General features: G+C 35.9%; 1 protein-coding gene across 1 annotated transcript in view; it reads right to left on the reverse strand.

Annotated features, from left to right (window-relative positions):
- LOC133243828 (lysine-specific demethylase 6A-like) overlaps window positions 1-24,649 on the reverse strand; it is a 185,273-nt gene that overhangs the window by 33,315 nt on the left and 127,309 nt on the right. Inside the window, exons 17-23 of the mRNA XM_061410557.1 lie at window positions 18,987-19,747; window positions 14,842-14,971; window positions 12,950-13,055; window positions 12,227-12,432; window positions 4,143-4,207; window positions 3,993-4,067; window positions 199-347 (exon numbers count right to left, since the gene is read on the reverse strand). Of these exons, the coding sequence (XP_061266541.1) occupies window positions 199-347; window positions 3,993-4,067; window positions 4,143-4,207; window positions 12,227-12,432; window positions 12,950-13,055; window positions 14,842-14,971; window positions 18,987-19,747 (1,492 nt within the window). The remainder of the gene's footprint in view (window positions 1-198; window positions 348-3,992; window positions 4,068-4,142; window positions 4,208-12,226; window positions 12,433-12,949; window positions 13,056-14,841; window positions 14,972-18,986; window positions 19,748-24,649) is intronic.

Consider the following 24,649-nt stretch of genomic DNA (forward strand, 5'->3'; position numbering starts at 1 on the left):
ATAAAAGTCATATTGACAGAACAAATTGATATTTTCATCTTTAATTATAGAATATTTACAGTATTTTTGCCTACTAGAAAGAACTTTTAAATCCTACTGACTTCATTAGTTATAAATGGGAAACACTACAGGTGCATCTACCACATTGAATCAACTCTTTTTTCAACTATACAAAGTCAATTATTTCATAAAAATAACCTGGTGTCCGACTCCCTGGAACTTTCATGTATAATTGAACTGTATTCATCCCCAGGATGGTATGACCAAGATGGCTTAGAAGATTTCCTGCTGATACAACACGGACAAAAGCAGGAAGTTTAGTCAGTTCAAGTAGCTGCAACTTCCACCTGAAATAAAATGATACACTGAAATTATAATATTGTTACACACATTAATGAGAACTAATCCCAAAATCTTGCAATCCAAATAGAAAACAGTTAAATCTGTAAGTTTTAAAAGTTTAAGGTCAAAAGAATTAGTCTTTACTTCTTTTTCAAAGAAGTCCTAAAACAGATAACTTAAAAATTTATGGGTCTTCCCTGGTTCCAGCAATTAAGAATTCACCTGCAAATGCAGGGAAGACAGGTTAAATCCTGGTCGGGAAAGTAGGATTCCACATGCTGCAGAGCAATTGAGCTGGTGAGCCACAACTATTGAGCCCATGTGCTCCTAGAGCCCACGTGCTCCTAGAGCCTGTGCTCTGCAATAAAAGAGGCCACCACAGTGAGAAACCTGCAAACCACAACTAGAGAGTAAACCCTGCTTGTGGCAATTATAGAAAACCCATGTGCTGCAAGGAAGACCCAGCACAGCCAAATGACAACACATCAAATCAGATCAGTCGCTCAGTTGTGTCCAACTCTTTGTGACCCCATGAATCACAGCACACCAGGTCTCCCTGACCATCATCTACTCCCGGAGTTCACTGAGACTCAGGTCCATTCAGTCTGTGATGCCATCCAGCCATCTCATCCACTGTTGTCCCCTTCTCCTCCTGCCCCCAATCTCTCCCAGCATCAGAGTCTTTTCCAATGAGTCAACTCTTCGCATGAGGTGGCCAAAGTACTAGAGTTTCAGCTTCAGCATCAGTCCTTCCAAAGAACACCCAGGACTGATCTCCTTCAGAATGGACTGGCTGGATCTCCTTGCAGTCCAAGGGACTCTCAAGAGTCTTCTCCAACACCACAGTTCAAAAGCATTAATTCTTCGGTGCTCAGTCTTCTTCACAGTCCAACTCTCATATCCATACATGACCACAGGAAAAACCATAGCCTTGACTAGACGAACCTTTGTTGGCAAAGTAATGTCTCTGCTTTTGAATATGCTATCTAGGTTGGTTATAACTTTCCTTCCAAGGAGTAAGCGTCTTTTAATTTCATGGCTGCAGTCACCATCTGCAGTGATTTTGAGCCCAGAAAAACAAAGTCTGACACTGTTTCCACTGTTTCCCCATCTATTTCCCATGAAGTGATGGGACCAGAGGCTATGATCTTCGTTTTCTGAATGTTGAGCTTTAAGCCAACTTTTTCACTCTCCACTTTCACTTTCATCAAGAGGCTTTTTAGTTCCTCTTCACTTTCTGTCATAAGGGTGGTGTCATCTGCTTATCTGAGGTTATTGATATTTCTCCTGGCAATCTTGATTCCAGCTTGCATTTCTTCCAGTCCAGCGTTTCTCATGATGTACTCTGCATATAAGTTAAACAAACAGAGTGACAATATACACCCTTGACGTACTCCGTTTCCTATTTGGAACCAGTCTGTTGTTCCATGTCCAGTTCTAACTGTTGCTTCCTGACCTGAGATTCTCAAGAGGCAGATCAGGTGGTCTGGTATTCCCATCTCTTGAAGAAATTTCCACAGTTTATTGTGATCCACACAGTCAAAGGCTTTGGCATAGTCAATAAAACAGAAATAGATGTTTTTCTGGAACTCTCTTGCTTTTTCCATGATCCAGGGGATGCTGGCAATTTGATCTCTGGTTCCTCTGCCTTTTCTAAGACCAGTTTGAACATCAGGAAGTTCACAGTTCACATATTGCTGAAGCCTGGCTTGAGAATTTTGAGCATCACTTTACTAGCCTGTGAGATGAGTGCAATTGTGCGGTAGTTTGAGCATTCTTTGGCATTGCCTTTCTTTGGGATTGGAATGAAAAGTGACCTTTTATAGTCCTGTGGCCACTGCTGAGTTTTCCAAATTTGCTGGCATATTGACTGCAGCACTTTCACAGTATCATCTTTCAGGATTTGGAATAGCTCAACTGGAATTCTATCACCTCCACTAGCTTTGTTCTTAGTGATGCTTTGTAAGGCCCACTTGATCTCACACTCCAGGATGTCTGGCTCTAGGTCAGTGATCACACCATCCTGATTATCTGGGTCATCAAGATCTTTTTTGTACAGTTCTTCTGTGTATTCTTGCCATCTCTTCTTAATATCTTCTGCTTCTGTTAGGTGCATACCATTTCTGTCCTTTATTGAGCCCATCTTTGCATGAAGTGTTCCTTTGGTATCTCTGATTTTCTTGAAGAATTCTCTAGTCTTTCCCATTCTGTTGTTTTCCTCTATTTTTTTGCATTGATCGCTGAAGAAGGCTTTCTTATCTCTGCTTGCTATTCTTTAGAACTCTGCATTCAGATGTTTGTATCTTTCCTTTTCTCCTTTGCTTTTTGCTTCTCTTCTTTTCACAGCTATTTGAAAGGCCTCCCCAGACAGACATTTTGCTTTTCTGCATTTCTTTTCCATGGGGATGGTCTTGATCCCTGTCTCCTGTACAATGTCATGAACCTCATTCCATAGCTCATCAGGCACTCTATCTTTCAGATCTAGGCCCGTAAATCTATTTCTCACTTCCACTGTATAATCATAAGGGATTTGACTTAGGTCATACCTGAATGGTCTAGTGGTTTTCCCTACTTTCTTCAATTTCAGTCTGAATTTGGCAATAAGGAGTTCATGATCTGAGCCACAGTCAGCTCCCAGTCTTGTTTTTGCTGATTGTACAGAGCGTCTCCATCTTTGGATGCAAAGAATATAATCAATCTGATTTCGGTGTTGACCATATGGTGATGTCCATGTGTAGAGTCTTCTTTTGTGTTGTTGGAAGAGGGTGTTTGTTATGACCAGTGCATTTTCTTGGCTAAACTCTCTTAGTCTTTGCCCTGCTTCATTCCGTCTTCCAAGGCCAAATTTGCCTGTTAGTCCAGGTGTTTCTTGACTTCCTACTTTTGCATTCCAGTCCCCTATAATGAAAAGGACATCTTTTTTGGCTGTTAGTTCTAAAAGGTCCTGTGGGTCTTCATAGAACCGTTCAACTTCAGCTTCTTCAGCGTTACTGGTTGTGGCATAGACTTGGATTACTGTGATATTGAATGGTTTGCCTTGGAAACAAACAGAGATCATTTTGTCGTTTTTGAGATTGCATCCAAGTACTGCATTTCGGACTCTTTTGTTGACCCAGATGGCTACTCCATTTCTTCTGAGGGATTCCTGCCCGCAGTAGTAGATATAATGGTCATCGGAGTTAAATTCACCCATTCCAGTCCATTTCAGTTCGCTGATTCCCAGAATGTCGACATTCACTCCTGCCATCTCTTGTTTGACCACTTCCAATTTGCCTCGATTCATGGACCTGACATTTCAGGTTCCTATGCAATATTGCTCTGTACAGCATCAGGCCTTGCTTCTATCACCAGTCACATCCACAGCCGGGTATTCTTTTTGCTTTGGCTCCATCAATAAATGAAATATTTAAAAAACTAAAAAAAGTGTGATAATCTTATATTTTTATTTGTACATCTGTAAAACTGTTTTGATACTGTAACAAAAATACCATTTCAAAATCTAATAAAAATAATTTCAGAATGCTAGCAAAAACTTCTCTGTCAACACACAAAAACAAGATACCTATGGGATTAAAGAAAATATAAAAGCAGGCAACTTTCAGTTCTACATTTCTGTTTGCACTTCATGGTAATAGAACAGGAAGTCTTACTTTTTGTCATCAGAGAGGTCAATGTTCGTTCCAAACTTTATAGTTTTAAAAGGTCCTTTCCTTCTCCTTCCAGTACTAAAAAAGAAAACAACAAAAATAAATCCCTGCCTTTTGGACAGGAACACTGAATGCACATTAAAATCTGCTTACTTATCTGAAGAAGTGGATTCATTATCTGAATATTCTCTATGTTGCATTCTTTTCTCATTTTCCTCCTACAAATTAAGCAAAAACATTCATGTTTTAGTATCCTGCTACAGACTATACTTCTCGTTTCACAACTGAATAAAATAATTATATCTACATGAGTGCTACTGATTATGATTTGAAAAGTAGTTTCCTATAAGCACATTGCACTAAAAGACCAGAGTTCGTTTTTCCTATATGAACTCTTAAATAAGAATGAAATGTGTATATTCTTCTACTTGACACAAATTAAAGTGATAATAAAAGAAAATAAGAGGAAAGTTCTATAGTCTTGCTATCAACGTTACTTATAAATGCCAATCAAGCTAAAGTACACATTTTAAATTGGTAGGAGTGTGTGTGCCTACAAAAACAAGTTAGGTTTTTTATAAAAATTTTTATCCTAAACCTGCCTATGTGGAGTATAGTAATACAACTAAGAGAACATACAGTTCTTAATAATCTAAACTTCTGACGAAATACATTCTATATAAACAGAACACTTAGAACTAGGAAGGAAATTAAATCTAAATGAAAATGTGTTACTCTCTTGAAAAAAATGCCAAAATAATTCAATGAAGAAATGGTACTGAAACTAGAAACCCATATTGAAAAGAATAAATGTTAGACACCAACCTTTTACTAAAGAGGAAAACTAACTCAAGAGGGATCCGATGACCTAATGTAAGACATACAACTATGAAACTCTTACAACAAAACAAAGAGTAAGTTTGCATGACCACAAGGCAAACCTTTCTTAGCTATGACACCAAAAGTAAAGCAGTTAAAACAAAATTTTCACCCAAACTAAAATTTCCATGCTTCAAAGGACACCATTAAGAAAATGTGAAAACACAACTTACAGAATAGGGAAAATATCTGCAAATTAAATACTTTACTAATGATTCTGTAAAACATGTAAGAGATCTCTAAGTAGCCACTTCATCTTTAAAAACAATTAAGCAGTCTCATGTTAGTAAAAGAAACCAGGTCAAACTGCTGTGTCCCAAAAGTTGTTTTTTTTTTTTTTTTTGAAAAAGCAGTGAAAAACAGAAACTAAAAGTAATGGGAACAGAAAACTCTATGGATACTCTGCTGGGGAAAGAAAAACCATGGACAATATTGGAAAAAAAAAATCCCTTTCTGAAATATACCAGAGGATTCTTTTCTTTACAGCAAAATCTGCACTCAGAAGCAGCTCTTTAATCACAGGCTAATTTTCTGGAATTTTTATTAGCCTCTATCTCCAGAGAGGCTTCCATGGTTGCTCAGTGGTAAACAATCTGCCAGCCAGTGCAGGAGACATGGGTATGATTTGTGGGCCAGGAAGATTCCCTGGAGAAGGAAATGGTAACCCACTCCAGTATTCTTCCCTGGGGAATTCGATGGACAGAGGAGCCTCGTGGGCTATAGTTCGTGGGGTTTCAAGAGTTGGACACCACTGAGCAATTAAACAATAAAAACATCTCCAGAGAAGAGAATACCCAACTCCAGCCTACTCTACACATTCAATTCTACTGAAAGAATGGGGGAAAAAAACAAACATGAAGCACTAATGAAGTTTACAGTAGAGAGGCACATGCTTCCCAAGGACTAAGACCAAATCATAAGATAAAAAAATATCCCCTACCTCAATACTTTTACCAATACATGACTAAAAGCCTACTTACAGCAGTTCCTTTTATTCAGCACATCAAGGTATGTGAAAAGTCAGATGCACAGCTTAAACCCCATACCAAAAACCAAGAACAGTCTCTAACATAACATAAATGATGGAACTCTAAGAAAAAAAGTTTAGTATGCAAAGAATACTGGGATGGAGGAAGCAGAAGCTGGAATCAAGATTGCCGGGAGAAATATCAATAACCTCAGATATGCAGATGATTCCTCCCATATGACAGAAAGTGAAGAAGAACTAAACAGCCTCTTGATGAAAGTAAAAGAGAGTGAAACGTTGGCTTAAAGCTCATCATTCAGAAAACTAAGATTATGGCATCCGCTCCCATCTCTTCATGGCAAATAGATGGGGAAACACTGGAAACAGCAGCTGACTTTATCTTTTTGGCCTCCAAAATCACTACGGATGGTGACTGCAGCCATGAAATTAAGACGCTTACTCCTTGGAAGCAAAGTTATGACCTACCTAGACAGCATATTAAAAAGCAGACACATTACTTTGCCACAAAAGGTCCATCTAGTCAAGGCTATGGTTTTTCCAGTGGTCATGTATGGATGTGAGAGTTGGACTGTGAAGAAAGCTGAGCGCTGAAGAACTGATGCTTTTGAACTGTGGTATTGGAGACCTCTTCAGAGTCCCTTGGACTTCAAGGAGATTCAACCAGTCCATCCTAAAGGAGATCAGTCTTGGGTGTTCATTTAAAGGACTGATGTTGAAGTTGAAACTCCAATACTTTGGCCATCTAATGCGGAGAGATGACTCACTTGAAAACGCCCTGATGCTGGGAAAGATTGAGGGCAGGTGAGAAGGGGATGACAGAGGATGAGATGGTTGGATGGCATCACTGAATCAATGGACATGGGTTTCGGTGGACTCCAGGAGCTGGTGATGGACAGGGAGGCCTGGAGTGCTGTGGTTCATGGGGTCGCAGAGTCGGACACGACTGAGTGACTAAACTGAACTGATGTGAAGAATTCTAAAACGAAGTAATTTGACATGGGGGTGTCTGAAAAGAAATTCCTAAATCTGAAAAAGAGGGAAAAACAGACCAAAAAAAGTTCACAGAAAACCAAACCAGAATAAGCAAGAATTGTAGCAAAAGTTTAAAAGATGTATCAAACCAGCAATGTTGAAAGAGAAGAAATAAATTAACCAAGAGGAAATTCCCTGGCAGTCCAATGTTTAGAACTCAGCACTCTCCCTACTGGGGCCCAGGATTCAATCCCTGATCAGGTAACATCGATCCCAAATTCCTTGTAGTATGCAAAAAGAGAAAAACATTTAGACCAATAAACAAACTAGAAATAAGTAAATATCCCCTACCAATGAAACAGAGGTATCAAAACACAAATATAGGGGTTCTGAGTAAAACCAAGAAGGATAAATGTGCAAACCCTAAAGTTAGGCATATCATATTTATACTACTGAAAATCAAAGATAAGAGAAAATATGGAATGGAGATAAAGAATAAAAATATCTCATTTACACTCATCTAAATATAACAACCACATCTTCTCCAAAATGTAAGCAAGAAAACAGTGAAATGGAAATAAAAAGAAAATCACACTAGAATTTTATACCCTCAGACATTTTTCAAGAGTAAAAGAGAAATAAAGATTTTTCTAATGGACAGAAATTCAGAGAAACTTGCTAGAAAAAAACTGCATTGGCTTGGAAGAAAATTTAGTTTTTTAAAGAAGAAAATTAATACAGGTCAGAATTCCTAATATATAAAATGAAAGCATCAAAAAAAAAAGAATCAGTGAAAAAAATTTCTTAATCCTCTCTTTTTATAATTGGGATATAAATAGCATAACATTATACCATATTTGTGTGTGTGTCTTTATTTGCTAAATTGTGTCCAATACTTTGTGACTCCATGGATTGTAACCACCAGACTCCTCTGTCCAAGGAATTCTCTAGGCAAGAATATGGGACTGGAGTGCCATTCCCTTCTCCAGGGAATTTTTGCCTTCTTACATCTGTTTCCTTTTAGGATTATTTTGGTTACTTTCTCTTCTCCAACAATATCAATTTCCATGCATAATTCTTCAGGCACTCAGTCTACCAGACTAATAATCTCGACTCTATTTGTCACTTCTGCTAAATAATCGTAAGGTATTTATTTAGGTCATACGTGAATGGTCTAGTGATTTTCCCCACTTTCTTCAATTTAAACCTGAATTTTGCAATAAGGAGCTTGGATGTGAGCCACAGTCAGCTGCAGGTCTTCTCTTGGCTGACTACAGAGGTTCTCCACTCTTGGTTGCAAAGAATATACTCAATTTGATTTCGCTACTGACCATCTAATGATATCTACGTGTAGAATCACCTCTTAGGTTGTTTCAAGATGGTGTTTGCTATGACTTGCATTCTCTTGGAAAAACTTGGTTAGGCTTTGCCCAGCTTTATTTTGTACTTTGCCGCCCCCACCCCACCCCCCATTTTGTATTCCAAGGGCAAATTTGCCTGTTACTCAAGGTATTTGACTTCCTACATTTGCATTCCAATTATCTAAGATGAAAAAAACATTTTTTTTGGTGTTAGTTCTAGAAGGTTTCCCAGTTCTTCACTGAACCATTCAAATTCAGCTTCTTCAGAATCAGTGGTTGCGGCATAGACTTGGATGACTGTTATACTGAATTGCCTTGGAAATAAACTGAGATCACTCTGTCATTTTTGAGACTGCACCAAAGTACTATATTCTGGAGTGTTTTGTTTACTATGAGGGCTACTCTGTTTCTTCTATGGGATTCTTGCCCACAGTAGTATATATAATGGTCATCTAAATTCCATTCACCCATTCCCATTCATTTTAGTTCACCGATTCCTAAGATGTTAATGTTCACTCTTGCCTTCCCCTAACTATGTCCCATTTACCTGGATTCACAGACCTAACATTCCAGGTTCGTGTGCAGTATTGTTCTTTACAGCAATAGATGTTACTTTCACCATAAGACATCCACACCTGGGCATCATTTCCGCTTTAGCTGAGTCTCTTCATTGTTATGGAGTTATTTCTCCACTCTTCTCCGGTAGCATATCATATCAGACACCTACAGACCTGGGGGGGGTTCATCCTCTAGTGTCATATATTTTTGCCTTTTCATGGGGCAAAATTTTGCCTGTTTATGGGGTTCTCTAAGCAAAAAAACTCAAGCGGCTTGCCATTTCCTTGTTCAGTGGACCTAGTTTTTTCAGAACTCACCTCAGTGACCCATCTATCTTGGGTGGCCCTCCACATCATGGTTTATAGTTTTACTGAGTTACACATGGCTATGATCCATCATTTGGTTAGCTTTCTGTAATTGTGGTTTTTGTTCTGGAGTCCATGGAACTGCACTTCTTGCTTCTTCTGTCTGCCCCCTGATGGATGAGTAAAGAGGCTCCTGCATGCTTCCTAATGGAACAGACAGGCTGTGGGAAAAACCAGGTCTTGCTCTGGTGGGCAGGGTGATGTTCAGTAAATCTGTAGTCAAATTTTCTGCTGATAGGTAAGGATGTGCTCCCTCCCTGTTGATTTCGCCTGAGGCAGCCCAGTGCTCTAAGTCTGTAGTCCCTATGGTAGGGCTACAGGCTCTATCGTAAAGCTAATGGTGACCTCCTCTAAGACGACTTATACCAATAAGCTGCACTTCCCAAGACTGCTGCCACCAGTCCCCCTGACCCTGAGGCAGGCCACTTTCAACCAGCACCTCCACAGGAGACCCATAGGGAGGTCTGTCTCAATCTCTTGTGGCGTCACTGGCAAGTCTGGCTCAGTCTCTTGTGTGGTCAACTGCTCCTTTCCCCTGGGTCCTGATGCTCAGAAGGTTTTGTTTGTGCCTTTCAGGATTCTTATGTCAAAAATTGCATGGTTCTCTGAAGTTCACACAGAATGTTCATTAAGACCACATTCCAGGTCATCACCCACAAGTTTGCAGTTCAAAAGTAAAGACATAATACAGTACCTCCTATCAGATAACAATGGAAATAAACTAGAAATCAGTAAAACAAAGATAGAAAATCCAAAAACACACTGATACTAAACAATATATTGTCGAAAATACCCTCAAAAATAGGTAATAATTATTTTGAACTGAGTTATAATGAAAATAGAAACGTTAGTAAATTTGGAGATGCACCCAAACCAATGACTGGCAGGAAATTCAGTGTAATTAATACACATAATAGAAAAAGAAAAGATCTAAAATCAATCATCTAAGTTTCTACTCTACAAGAAAATTAAAAGGAAAACAAAAGGAAATAAATCCGATCAAAGGGAATAAGAAAAGAAATATGAAGAATAATTAAAGTCAGGAAAACTGAAAATACAAAATCAAAAGAGAAAAATCAATGAAACCAAAACTTGGCCCTTTGAAAAGACCAATAAAATTGATAAAACTAGGCTGGAAAATAAATATACAAAACGGTTGAGTTCAGGTCAGTCACTCAGTCATGTCCAATTCTTTGCAACCCTATGGACTACAGCACACCAGGCTTCCCTGACCATCACCCGCTTCTGGAGCTTGCTCAAACTCATGTCCATTGAGTCAGTGATGCCATCCAAGAGACAGAAATTACTAATGATATAAATAAAATATGAATCATTATTACAAATCCATGGTCAGTAAAAGATAATAAAAGAATGCTATGAATCACTCCACCCACAAATATGACAACCTAGATAAAATGAACCAATTCCTTGAAAGACACAATCTTTCAAAGGCAACACTGGGAGGAAGAGATAATCTGTAAATATATAACTATTGAAACTAAATCAATCATTTAGTAACTATGTAGAACAAAAAGCACCATAGTGCCCAGATGAGGACACTGATAAAGAGTTCCACCAAAAATTCAGGAAGAAATTATGCCAGTGCTCAATAACCTGTTCCAGAAAATAGAAGCAGACACAATCTTTCAACTATACTATGAGGTCAAGGACAATGACTACCCTAATACTAAAAACACTGAGAGAAAACTACAGACCAAAGAAAAATCCTCAACAAAGTATCAGCAGATCACATCCAACTATGCAGACAGACATTTGTACACTATGGCCAAATGGGATTTATCCAATGCATGCAAGGCTCAGTTCAGTTCAGTTTAGTCGCTCAGTTGTCTCCAACTCTTTGCAAGGTTCACTCAACATTAAAAAAAATCAATCATTATATTATATCAAACATCCACAGGTTAAAGAAGAAAAACCACATGATCATGACAACTGATGCAGCAAAAGAACTGACAAAACTGAATACCTGTGCATGATAAAATCAGTCGCTGAACTAGGAATAGAGAGGAACTTCTTCTACTTAATAAGATTATCTATAGAAAACCATTCAGTTCAGTTCAGTTCGGTTGGGTCCGACTCTTTGCAATCCCATGAATCACAGCACACCAGGCCTCCCTGTCCATCACCAACATCTGGAGTTCACCCAAACCCATATTCATTGAGTCAGTGATGCCATCCCACCATCTCGTCCTCTGTCATCCCCTTCTCCTTCTGCCTTCAATCTTTCCCAGCATCAGGGTCTTTTCCAATGAGTCAGCTCTTGCCATCAGGTGGCCAATGTAGCAGAGTTTCAGCTTCAACATAAATCCCTCCAATGAACATTCAGGACTGATTTCTTCCTGGGTGGATTAGCTAGATCTCCTTGTAATACAAGGGACTTTAAAGAGTCTTCTCCAACACCACAGTTCAAAAGCATTAATTCTTCGGAGCTCAGCTTTCTTTATAGTCCAACTCTCACATCCATACATGAATACTGGAAAAACCACATCCTTGACTAGACAGACCTTTGTTGGCAAAGTAATGTCTCTGGTTTTTAATATGGTGTCTAGGTTGGTCCTAACTTTTTTTCCAAGGAGTAAGCATCTTTTTATTTAATCATATGTGAAGTTAGGCTCAAAGCATTCTCCAATATAATAGTGAACAAGGCAAAGAATATTTTTTGATGCTTTTGTAAATTTCTGCTTCTTTTGCAGTTTTATTTACAGACTATTAATGACACAGAAAGAGTACTAACAGTTCTTTATAGAGTATCTTCCAGATAAAATGAAATGGAAATGCCTTTTTCAAAACCAATTAAAAACCAGAGCACTGCCCAGATAATATTCTTCGTATTAAAATCAGCCTGCAACTACTGTGTAAACCTATTTACTTTATAATTTTAAATAGAAACATTTCAAAAATAAGGATATGCTATAAAACAGTATTTTCTCTATGAACAATATGTACTTCTGCTAATATAACCTCATTTAAACCTTCAATAGTTTAATCTATTGTTTACTGTAATACTTACAAAAGCTAATTATATTAATTGAATACACTGTTAGAGAAGCAATTGCATTTAATTTAGAAAAAAAATCTCCAGGAAAAAACACTTACTCTCAATGACTCCTGGAAGGAGGAGGCCTGGTACTGTGCATACTTAGCAATTGTAGTATGAGATCGATTACTTTCACAACGCCAGATTTTCTTTGTTCCAGTGGGATCCCAGTTTTCATCTGCTGGTTGCAACAACTGTGTTCTCACCTCTACTGTGTGTTCATTGTTAGCTTCTACCAAAGTTTTAGTAGAGAAAAGCCCTAGATCTACATGAATAAATAAATTTTAATAAAAAATAAAACTTTTTGGTATAATGAACGTTTCAAAAGTTGTTTACAAAAATTCTTTATGATGTTCCATCCATTTTCCTCAAGACTGCTTCAAGCCATATGAGGGTCAAACTTTCACAGCAGTCCCATGAATCATTAGATTTAATCACTGTGACAAGGTGTGAAGGTGTAACAAGGGACTGAGGGACATAAGCAGGCTCTGGATCTAATTTTACCTACATCTTACATTGCAAAATGTCTTCCATTAACTAACTCAAGTCATTCATGATGCTTAATTAAAAAGAAATAAAAATCTATCAAAAATTGTCAATGGCTAATATAGGCATCATGTTAAAAATGTGCTAAAGTGACTGAGACAGAAAGAAGGTTGTTTCCTACCATTAAAATGGTTTAATGGTTTCCTACCATTAAAATAAAAACTGGGGGAAACATCTAGGAAAAACTGTTTCTGGTAGTTTTTTAAAAAATGACAGTGAGAGAACTTTCAACTTACCCAATTTAAGAGCTCCAGCAAGGCCACGTATTACTGTAACAGGGTTTTTGGGATTTATACAAAATTGATGTAATGGAGGAAAGAAAGCATCACGTTTACTTTCCAACTGTAAAATTAAAATGTTTTGTTAGATTTCAGAAAATGACTAAGTATTGTCCTGAAATATGTTTTCATTTTTTGTCCAAGCATTTTTACATCAACAATATACTTTAGCCATTAAAACTGAGTGCTGCATACTACAGTGTTTTAGCATTAGTCCTTTCAGGAAAATTCTATGTGGAGAAAATCACTATATACATTTATCTTTAAAAGGGATACACTTTAAATTTAATAAATTCTGAAATGGTGTTATTAACTTAGAACACAAATTTCACAAATAGATTGAAAATGGTTAGCAGTTCAAAAGTATTTCCCAAGTGTACTTACCAAGCATACCTCCAGAATTCTTATAAAAGAGGTATGGAAACAGTAAAATATAAACTTAAATATTAAAAGTGTTTTAAAGACTATAATCAAAATTAAAAATGATTCAATAACACCCAAGAAAGATAAATCTCCAGTTTGCATTTAATCCCCAAAAGTTCAGTTTCAGGGGTTGAGTTTTATTTTTATAACTAGACCTTCCTTTCACAATAAGTCAGTGTAATCTAATGTGGTAATTTAAGAGTAAAATTTGGTTTTATATAGCATCTGTAGGGTAAAGGAGTTAGAAAAGGTGAGGTTCAGAAAAAGAATGAAACTGGCACATTACAGGAACAGATCACCTTTAATGAGGAGAAAAGGGGCAGGAGTCAGATTAGTGAGCTGCTGCACTTACCCAAGAAAAGAGTAAGTACATACAGGCATGTATGTGGAAAGCTACTGTCTTAAGGGGGCCTGTTCTTCTCCAAGGTTGTTCAGAGTGAGATCAGCCAGCTGGGAGCTGGGCATAATCAACCTTAATGTCCATTTTTTTAGGGGGGGTGGTGGTGAGAGAGTGCTTTGTTTTGCATAGAATGGTTGGGGGGGACCTGGAGGGGAGTTTTAATGCCAGGCTATTTTGAGCTGTGTAACTTTCCTTTAGCATCTAGTTTAAAAAGGGGCCAGATATCCAAAATGCTCTCTTACATATAGCATCATTCTAAATATTTACTCTTCAAATTTTAGCTTAGAAATTTTTCTTTTGTCTTAGAAGAGGATAGTTTAAGGACGGACAGCAGCTACACTTAAAAAAAAAAATCACAGAAATTGTTTTGATTTAACTTAAATCAATTTTCTTTACCAAAGACCTATATTCCCCAAAAGTAAAAACATTTAGCTTCAAATTGAAAATTTTTAATTATTTATTCTTAACCTTTTTAATAACATGTACTAATCATAATTTCTACATTCTTAACCACTTTGTTACTTACAAAAATTTTTGCTTTAATTTGAACCATAAAGTTAAGGTCTGTAAGGTAGCAGAATGTAGATTTAGAATCATGTAAACAAAAAACTAAGATAAAAACAATTAACTATTGCTACTCTCAGAGAATCTCAGTCTGTAGGTGAGACACACTTTAGATTTAAATCATCTCTTCAAAAAATCTTTCTAGAGTACAGTGCTAAAACTTTTTCAAAGAAAGGACAAATGGTAAGTATTTTTAAACCAATGCAAAGCAATCAGATAACATATAAATAAATGAATATGACTATGTAACAACAGAACTTTATTTACAAAAAGAGGCAGGGACCATATTCAGTCTGAGAGATGTTGTTTGTTATCTTCTAGGACACAAACATGGTTTTTCAAAGATTTCAACTCTAGAGAAAAATTTAATTTTCTCTAAAAAGATTTGCAATGGTTTAAAAATATATCTAAAGGCAGACAAGTTCAGATAACTGGGTTATTACTAATTAGCAAGAAGACTTACATATATACTAGGTGTGGGTGGATTCAACTTGTCCTTTGGCAAAGGTGGATATGGAGAAGTTGGTGGTTTTGGAGGCGGACATTTATCCAACAAATTGTGACTATTAGACAAGCCATTTTTATCTAAGTTCCTAGAAAAAAATTAGAAGAAATATATCAGTTATGCAATGATTGTAAAAACAGGAGATTAAAACAAGAGAAAAATCTTCTACATTCAGTAAAGTAAAATAATATACACTGTTTCTTCAGAACAAATAGTTGTATTTTTGGAGAACAGATTACAAATTCTATTTAAAATTTCAAATTATACAACTACAAAAGCTAAAGTAAAATCACCATTCCTTGTTTAGCTTTACTTTTGCTAAAGGGAAGGAAAGCCTGAAACTTAGGATTTTTTTGTAGAACTGCTGCTACTGCTAAGTCACTTCAGTCGTGTCCGGACTCTGTGTGACCCCACAGACGGCAGCCACCAGGCTCCCCATCCCTGGGATTCTCCAGGCAAGAACACTGGAGTGGGTTGCCATTTTCTTCTCCAATGCAGGAAAGTGAAAAGTGAAAGTGTGAAAACTAAAGTTTCAGATGGTGTAAGTTATCAACTTTGAAATGCCATAAAAAACAGCTCATAGTGTGCAGAGCCTATTTTGGCCTTAGTTACCTGGATAGGGATCAAAGGGGGATTCTGGCAATGAAAGTGAACAGTGCTAACCACTGAACCACCAGAGGATTCCCTATGATAGGGTTTATATAGTTACAAATTAAGTTAAAAATACAAACTTTTCTATTTTTAAACAATTTACAAATGTATATTACACTAAAATCTTACAATTAACTAGCAATTAAGTTTAAATGTTAAATCAGTCTCTAGGTTTCATTATCTGTCCACAAAGCATAGTGACTTGTGTGGTTCAGGTTGCCTGTATCTTAAGCTTCTAAATTTAAAAATACGATTCTAATTTATAAACTCCACAGAACTGAATTTACAACCAAAATACATGTCAGAAGCTAATATAGGAAAAAATATACCCTCCTTAGAACAACGTATTAAAGAGTCAATTATAATCTCTATATAATAAAAGGAATTGGTTTCAATGCTTAATTATGTCTGTCACTCTATACTTTCCATAAAATGATTTAAGTTGATTATAAAAGACTTATTTCCTAGTGAGAGATGTACTACAATATAACATAAATATTTTAGAATACCCTAACACATGGATCAAGGATTTAATTGTACTTGAAAAAAATTTTACAAGCTGATTTACCATCCTATATATGAAAAATGAGTGTGATTCTGCTTGTAGGATTTTTATAGTCTAGTAACAGAGCAAATTAAGAGTATATAGAAAACTGAAGCAATTCAAAGTAAAAATATATATGAAAACAGAAAAAAAAAAAAAAAAAAAATGAGGCAAGAGCAAGGAACCCAAACTGGCCCAATTACTTAAATGGTGAACTTACATTTTAAAATTTTAACAGAAGCAAAAATGCTATAAATGAAACCAAAAACTGGCAGTTTAAAATTTTAATAACCCTTAAAATTTTTCTAAGAAATATAACAAAAGAGAACACGCTGCTCAAAAAGTACAATGAAATCAAAGGACCATTATTAGTATGTCCCTATTAATTAGTCAAATCAGAATCTAAAGTCATTTACCAAAAGAACCAATGTTTTTGAAAATAAAGGAACCATACTTTTTTTTCCTTTGTAAAATACCTATCAACCCTAAAGCATGAAGAGTTTGAACAAAAGAAACACATGAATTTCTAAATAGGTATGACTTCACTGCTATTCTAAGAAAAAGTTACCATAAAAATCCAAATGGGAAAGAAATGAAGTTGGGGAAAAAAGTGGAGGTGGCAAAGACTAAGAATATCTCACTGTAGCAAAAATGTTTTATTACTGAAAAATTACTTTAAAAATACCATACTTAAAAATACCTTACTGTGAACTTACTTTTGAACACATTTAAACACAAAAAAATGGGAGGTGCTCTGCAGATTAACTAATATACAGATTTTTTTTTTTCCTTACTAAGTTTCTCATACAGAGTGATTAAATCCTCTCAACTACTGATTCCTTGAACTAATCAGAATTCAGTCCAGTAAAGAACAAATCTGCTGCTGCTGCTGCTAAGTCGCTTTAGTTGTGTCCAACTCTGTGCAACCCAATAGACGGCAGCCCACCAGGCCCCACTGCCCCTGGGATTCTCCAGGCAAGAACACTGGAGTGGGTTGCCATTTCCTCCCACAATGCATGAAAGTGAAAAGTGAAAGTGAAGTCGCTCAGTCGTGTCCGACTCTTAGCCACCCCATGGACTGCAGCCTACTAGGCTCCTCTGTCCATGGGATTTTCCAGGCAAGAGTACTGGAGTGGGTTGCCACTGCCTTCTCCAAAGAACACATCAGCATTGGGTAATAGGAACTGTCTCCACATGACAGTTATTATTTGCTATCTATTCTGCTATGTTAAACTGGAGTAATTTTATCCTCAATTCAAAACCTGACATTCATGTTCTTTCCTCCTTCCTTTCTTGTCTATTCTTTATTTTTTCTCTTTATCACTGTTGGAGATGGTGATGGTATCCTTTCACTAGTAAACTGCCAGCCAAATTTACTGGAAAAACCATGCATCCATATGTAAGTTATTTTCAACTTACAAATTTACACAGTTTTAGCAATAAAACAAGTTCTTTTAGGGGTTTTGAGCTTAAAATTCAATCTAAAAAAGGTACCCCAATAATGATGCTTACATATATTTTGTAAAATAAGATGGGAAAATTAAAATTTAACCCACTGTGAAAGGCAAAAATTTCTTATTTACTCATATATTTTTAAAAATATCAATTATTTCCGTTTTTCTATTATTCTATCTCCAGTACAAACTACATAAACATTTAAGACTTGTGTCAGCTTAGAATTTTGTAATGCATATTCAGTGTTTGATCGGTGATGGTTTCTAAGATAATCTAAGTGTCTGAAAAATCTAAACATGTTTTAGTTTCAGCAATTGATGAGAGGTAAAGACTCCCAGTTTCAGAAGACTTACAGTAATTAAGCAATAATTCTTTTTTTATATTTGAAATTCAAAACCTGAATTAAAATAGTCAAAATAGATAAAAAAAACTTCAGATTTATATTTAATGGTACATATCTTCTATTTTATTTCATTATAATATCAATTATTATTCAATTTCAAATTGAATTATTATTCAAATTTGTTTTAGAAAATTACACAGAAACATTACCCCTAGTACTTTAACTATCACACAAGTTTTACTCTTCTATACAGCATCTAAACATGAGAAATAAGATAATTTTAGATTAGATTTTAAACAAACAGAATAAAAATAGTACTTTAAAATGTGTTCAACAGTTTTCTTTTTGAGACAATAAAACTGCTGAAAAATTGTGCTGGTGGTTGGTGCATTATATGGAAATATACTAAAAACCATTGTACTGTACATTTTAGGGATATATTGTAAGGTATGTCAATTATATCTTAATAAAGGTGTTTTCAAAAAACGTGAATGAGTAAGACTGTGCAGAATGTGGAAATTTATACAATTTCACAATATCAAAGAAGGTGTTTCTCATCTTTTTGAGTCTTATTTTTTGTTTGAAGGCAATAAAACCCACTTAAGAAATAAACTTTTGAAGTTCATTCTTTTAAGAATAATAGAATATAGCTTGACTCCCAAAGTGACTGGTGGTCTATTAACACTTCTCAAATCTTTGTTCCTTTCTCTTATTGCTCCTGCCTGTTTAAAATCTCTTCTAGAATCACAGAAAATGTTGCCAGAAAGAAAACAATCAATAAGGTTTTACAGGTTTTTTATCAAATATAATTTAATCCATTCACTGGTTTCAATCCCCAATCATAGAGAATATGGCTAATCAACAGAACTCAGTAACACTAGAAATGTGCTTCTCACAATATGGTATAGAAAAATGCTTTTCACATGTAATACACTGAGAGTTTATGCATAATACTGAGGAATAACAAAGTTCCTTTTGAAATAGTTATTTTAGGCAAGTGACTACATAATTACCTTTTATATTTTTTATAAAATACAAATATTATTTCAGTTTTCTGATCAAGTCAGAAGTGAACTATTTTCAATTTGTGATAAACTTTTCCATACTAACCTGCATGCCTTCAGAACTTCTGTAGAATTTGAGTATATGGACACAGACATTGATGGTATGATTGGAGAATCAGGTTTGCGGCTAATCATAGGCAGACTTGTATTTTTAGAGCTGTGTGAGTTCTCTAGCCCTTTTCCATTAACTGTTTGTAACCTAATATGAGAACTGCTGATGCTGGTAACACCAAAGGTAGTGGTGTGGTCGACAGATTTTAGAGCAGTTGTAGAGATGATTGAAGAGTGTAAAGAGGCAACAGAATTATTAGTCGTTGTATGACTTTCTGGGTGAATACTACTGACTTTGTCACATGCTCCAGTTATCATAGTGTCATTGGCTTTTCCAATCAACAAGGAAGAGATCTGAGGATTGTCTGAAATAAAATTTGGTGATGTAGAATCTCCACTGTTTGGACTACAAATAGGTTCTGCCATCAACTGCTGAACACGATTAGAAAGTCCCTTGACACCAGCACAGCCATTAGGTTTATCTTCAGTATGACTGCTTATTTCAGGCACAGAAGATCTATTTCCTGAAGGTGTGCTCTCTTTGGTATAACAAATGCCTTGCTGGTCACCTGAGGTAGCAATATGAGAGAGGTGATTGAAAGCAGTTCCCTGTGTTACTGAACTAGTAGGTAGCATTCTATGTGAAGTCTGAATATTAGTGCTAGCTGCCTGGAGATACAGGGCAGGATCAGTGGAAAATGAAGGCTGTTCATCATTAGATCCTGGCAAGTGTGAATTCTGACCTTTGTTAAACCCCTAAAAAAAAGAGAAAAACAGACTTTTAAAATTCCATACTGTAAGTTCCAGCCAGATATTAAACAAACATCTAATGCATAAAAAGAACAACACTGAGGATTAAAAATGTTAAATAAAAGCTAAACAACTAAATGTGTAATATAATATAACCAAAATTGTAAAAATCATTTTTAAAAGTTTCATAATCTTATCGTTAAAGTGGTTAATAATCTTGAGGGAAAATCGTATTTCTGGGCTGCGTAACTGATTTCATTTACTAGTGTAGTAACATAATTCTTCATGGAAGTCTTTGAGAAATTTTAGTGTCTAATTCAGATATATACATTTTCATTAAAAGAGAAATGACTCAGTAAATTTAGATATGGAAAAACATACATATAGTCATTATAGATTGAAGCTATGAACACATCTTAAAGAAACTAGATCACCAATCATAACAATGTATTATGTGTAATATGGAAACAGTGTATATATTAATCTTTTAAGATTAATATTGAATCTGTAACAGAAAAGTAACAGCTATCCTCAAAGAAAGCATATGAAATCTTATTAATTTTTTCCAAGGAATAACTTCAATCTTTCCTAGCCTCAGTCAAGGTCTTTCCTAATGAGTCAGGTCTTTGCATCAGGTGGCCAACATATTAGAGCTGCAGCTTCAGCATCAGTCCTGCCAATGAATATTCAGGACCGCTTTCCTTTAAAATTGAGTGGTTTGTACTTCTTGCACTCCAAGGGACTCTCAACAAGAGTTTTCTACAGCACCACACTGAGAAAGCATCAATTCTTTGGCACTCACCTTTCTTTAGGGTCCAACTCTCACATCGATTCATGACTACTGGAAAAACAATAGCTCTGACTAGACAGTGAAGTCACTTTATTTTAGTCAGTCTCTACTTTTTAATATACTGTCTAGGTTGGTCACAGCTTTTCCTCCAAAGAGCAAGCATCTTTTAATTTCATGGCTGCTGTCACCATCTGCAGTGATTTTGGAGCCCCTAAAAATAAAGCCTCTCACTATTTCCACTGTTTCCCCATCTACTTGCCATGAAATGATGGGACCAGATGACATGATTTTAGTTTCCTGAATGTTGAGCTTTAAGCCAACTTTTCACTCTCCTCTTTCACTTTCATCATGAGGCTTTTTAGTTCCTCTTCACTTTCTGCCATAAGGGTGGTGTCATCTGCATATCTAAGGTTACTGATGTTTTTCCCAGCAATCTTGATTCCAGCTTGTGCTTCATCCAGTCCAGCATTTCTCATGATGTACTCTGCATGTAAGTTAAATAAGCAGGATGACAATATACAGCCTTGATATACTCCTTTCCCAATTCTGAACCAGTCCCTTGTTACATGCCTGGTACCAACTGTTGCTTCTTGAGCTGCATACAGGTTACACAGAAGACAGGTATGGTGGTCTGATATTTCCATCTCTTTAAGAATTTTCCACAGTTTCTTATGATTCACCATGAAAGGCTTCAGAGCAGTCCATGAAGGAGTAGATGTTTTTCTGGTACTTCCTTAACTCCTCTATGATCCAGTGGATATCTGGTTCCTCTGCCTTTTCTAATCCAGCTTGTATATCTGGAAGTTCTCAGTTCATGTACTGCTGAAGTTTAGTTTGGAGGATTTTGAGCATTATTTTGCCAGCATGTGAAATGAGTGCAATTGTATGGTAGATTCAACATTCTTTGGCATTGCTGTTCTTTGGGACTGGAATGAAAACTAACCTTTTTCAATCCTGTGGCTACAGATGTGTTTTCCAAATTTACTGGTATATGAAGTGTTGAACTTTAAGAACATCATCTTCTAGGATTTGAAATAGCTCACTGGAATTTAATCACCCGTTTTGTGTTTCCTGTCTAGAGAAGATCCTTTAGCATTTGCTGGAGAGTTGGTCTGGTGGTGCTGAATTCTCTCAGTTTTTGCTTGTCTGTGAAGATTTTGATTTCTCCTTCATATGTGAATGAGATCCTTGCTGGGTACAGTAATCTGGGTTGTAGGTTTTCCTCTTTCATCACTTTAAGTATGTCCTACCATTCCCTTCTGGCTGGAAGCATTTCTATTGAAAGATCAGCTGTTATCCTCATGGGAATCCTCTTGTATGTTATCTGTTGTTTTTCCCTTGCTGCTTTTAATATTTGTTCTTTGTGTTTGATCTTTGTTAACTTCCCTAAAATGGGAAAGGAAATAATCACATGTGTCTTGGGGTGTTTCGCCTTAGGTTTATCCTGTTCGGGACTCTGGGTTTCTTGGACTTGGGTGATTACTTCCTTTCCCATTTTAGGGAAGTTTTCAACTATTATTTCAAGTATTTTCTCATGGTCTTTCTTTTTGTCTTCTTCTTCTGGGATTCCTATGATTTGAATGTTGGGGTGTTTAACATTGACCTGGAGGTCTCTGAAACTGTCCTCATTTCTTTTAATTCACTTTCTTTTTTCCTCTCTGATTCATTTATCTCTACCATTCTATCTTCTACTTCACTAATCCTATCTTCTGCTCTGTTATTCTACTATTTGTTCCCTCCAGAGTGTTTTTCATCTCATTTACTGCATTATTCATTATATACTGACTCTTTTTTATTTCTTCTAGGTCCTTGGTTAAACCTTTCTTGCATCTTCTCAATCCTTGTCTCCAGGCTGTTTATCTGTGATTCCATTTTGATGTCAAGATTTTGGACAATTTTCACTATCATTATTCTGAATTCTTTATCAGGTAGATTCCCTATCTCTTCCTCTGGAATTTAATCACTTCCACTAGCATTGTTCATGGTAAGACTTCCTCAGGGCCACCTGACTTCACACTCCAGGATGTCTGAGTCTATGTGAGTGATCACACCACTATGGTTATCCCAGTAAAAAAGGCCTTTCTTGTATAATTTTTCTGTGTATTCTAGCCACTTCTTAATCTCTTCTGTTTCTGTGAGGTCTTTCCTCTTTTTGTATTCAATAATACTCGATACTTAATATGTACAGAATAGGTTTCCTTTTAGAGTTCACATGACAGATTAGGAGAAATATAAGTCTCAATAACAGAATTAAAATCATAAAAAATATATTCCCTGAACAAAACAGAATAATACCAATCATTAAAAATATAATCAGAAAAATACCAAAACTTTGAAAAATATTAAACAGAATTCTGAATGTTTGAAATCAGGATATCACAAAAGAAATTAGAAATTAACTTAAGGCAATACTTCAAAAACAAATCAAGAATATAAGTCTATTCATAACAACTGAAAAAGATGACTGAGAGAAGTTAAAAGAGAACTAAGTAAATGGAGAGAAACTATATTCATGGTTCCGAAAAATTAGTAATTTGACTTAAACACATAACACAATTCTATTAAGTGCCAGTGGATACTTTTGATACAAATTGACATAATAACCCTAAAATTATATGAAGACTAAATAAAAGACAGCAGAATCAAATCAACTATAAAAGGAAAGACAATGTTATACAAGTATTATCTAAATCTCAGAACATATTCTGAAGTTACAGTGATCAAGACAATGAAGAAGTATTAATAAAAACTATATTGATCAGCAGACAAAAGAGTGGAAAATAAAAACAACCCTGGGACAAAGAGATAATCTGTAAGCATATAACTATTTAAACTGAATCAATCATTTAGTAACTTTGCAGAACAAAAAGCACCACAGTGCCTAAATGAGGTCACTGATAAAGAGTTCCACCAAAAATTCAGGAAGAAATTATGCCAGTGCTCAATAACCTGTTCCAGAAAATAGAAGCAGACACAATCTTTCAACTATACTATGAGATCAAGGACAATGACTACCCTAATACTAAAAACACTGAGAGAAAACTACAGACCAAAGAAAAATCCTCAACAAAGTTATCAGCAGATCACATCCAACTATGCAGAAAGACATTTATACACTATGGCCAAAGAGGATTTATCCAATGCATCCAAGGTTCATTCAACATTAGAAAAATCAATCATTATAATATATCACGCATCCACAGGTTAAAAAAGAAAATCCACATAATCATGACAACTGATACAGCAAAAGAACTGACAAAACCGAATACTTGTGCATGATAAAATTACTGTCACTGAACTAGGAACAGAGATGAACTTCCTCCACTTAATAAAATTATCTATAGAAAACCTCTAGCTAACGTCGTACGTTAAGTTGGGCTCAAAGCATTCCCCAATAGCATACAAAACAAGGCAAGGATGTTCCCCTCTCACCACTCTTTCATCTACCACACTAAAGTAAACTGATATAACGAAACAAGAAAATGATGTAAAATGGATACAGATTAAAATTAAAAAGGAAAAAATGAAGCTCTTTGTTCAAACTGACACAATTGCCAGTGAAGAAATTAAAAGAATCAAGAAACCTACTTAGAAAGGTTAGTAAGAATATAGAAATGTTGCAAGATATACAGTTAATATAAAAAAGTTAAACACATTGTTATACTAGTAATGAACAAGTGTAATTTCTAAGGAATCTGCCTGCTAATGCAGGAGACAATGGGTTTGATCCCTGAGTCGGAAAGATCCTCTGGAGAAGGAAATAGCAACCCGCTTCAGTATTCTTCCCTAGAGAATCCCGTGATCAGAGGAGCTTGGCAGTCTACAGTCCATGGGGTCCCAAGAGTCAGACATGGTTTAGACTAAACAACAACCACTGCATTAGCACTTGCCCTAAAATGAAATATGTAGGAAAAACTCAATGAAATAGGTATCTGAAACCTTTACGAAAAAAGTACAAAGCATTGATTAAAAAATAACTAAGTAACAGGAGAGAGTTTCCACATTCTTCAGAAGTAAAACTTAGTATTATTTAAGATGTCAGTTTTTACAAACTTGATTCACAGATTCTATGCAAGCAAATAAAAATTCAATGTTATTTTTACAAATGTTTAACAAAG

Source organism: Bos javanicus, chromosome Y, assembly GCF_032452875.1.
Source record: "Bos javanicus breed banteng chromosome Y, ARS-OSU_banteng_1.0, whole genome shotgun sequence".
In the NCBI taxonomy this organism is placed as follows: Eukaryota; Metazoa; Chordata; class Mammalia; order Artiodactyla; family Bovidae; genus Bos; species Bos javanicus.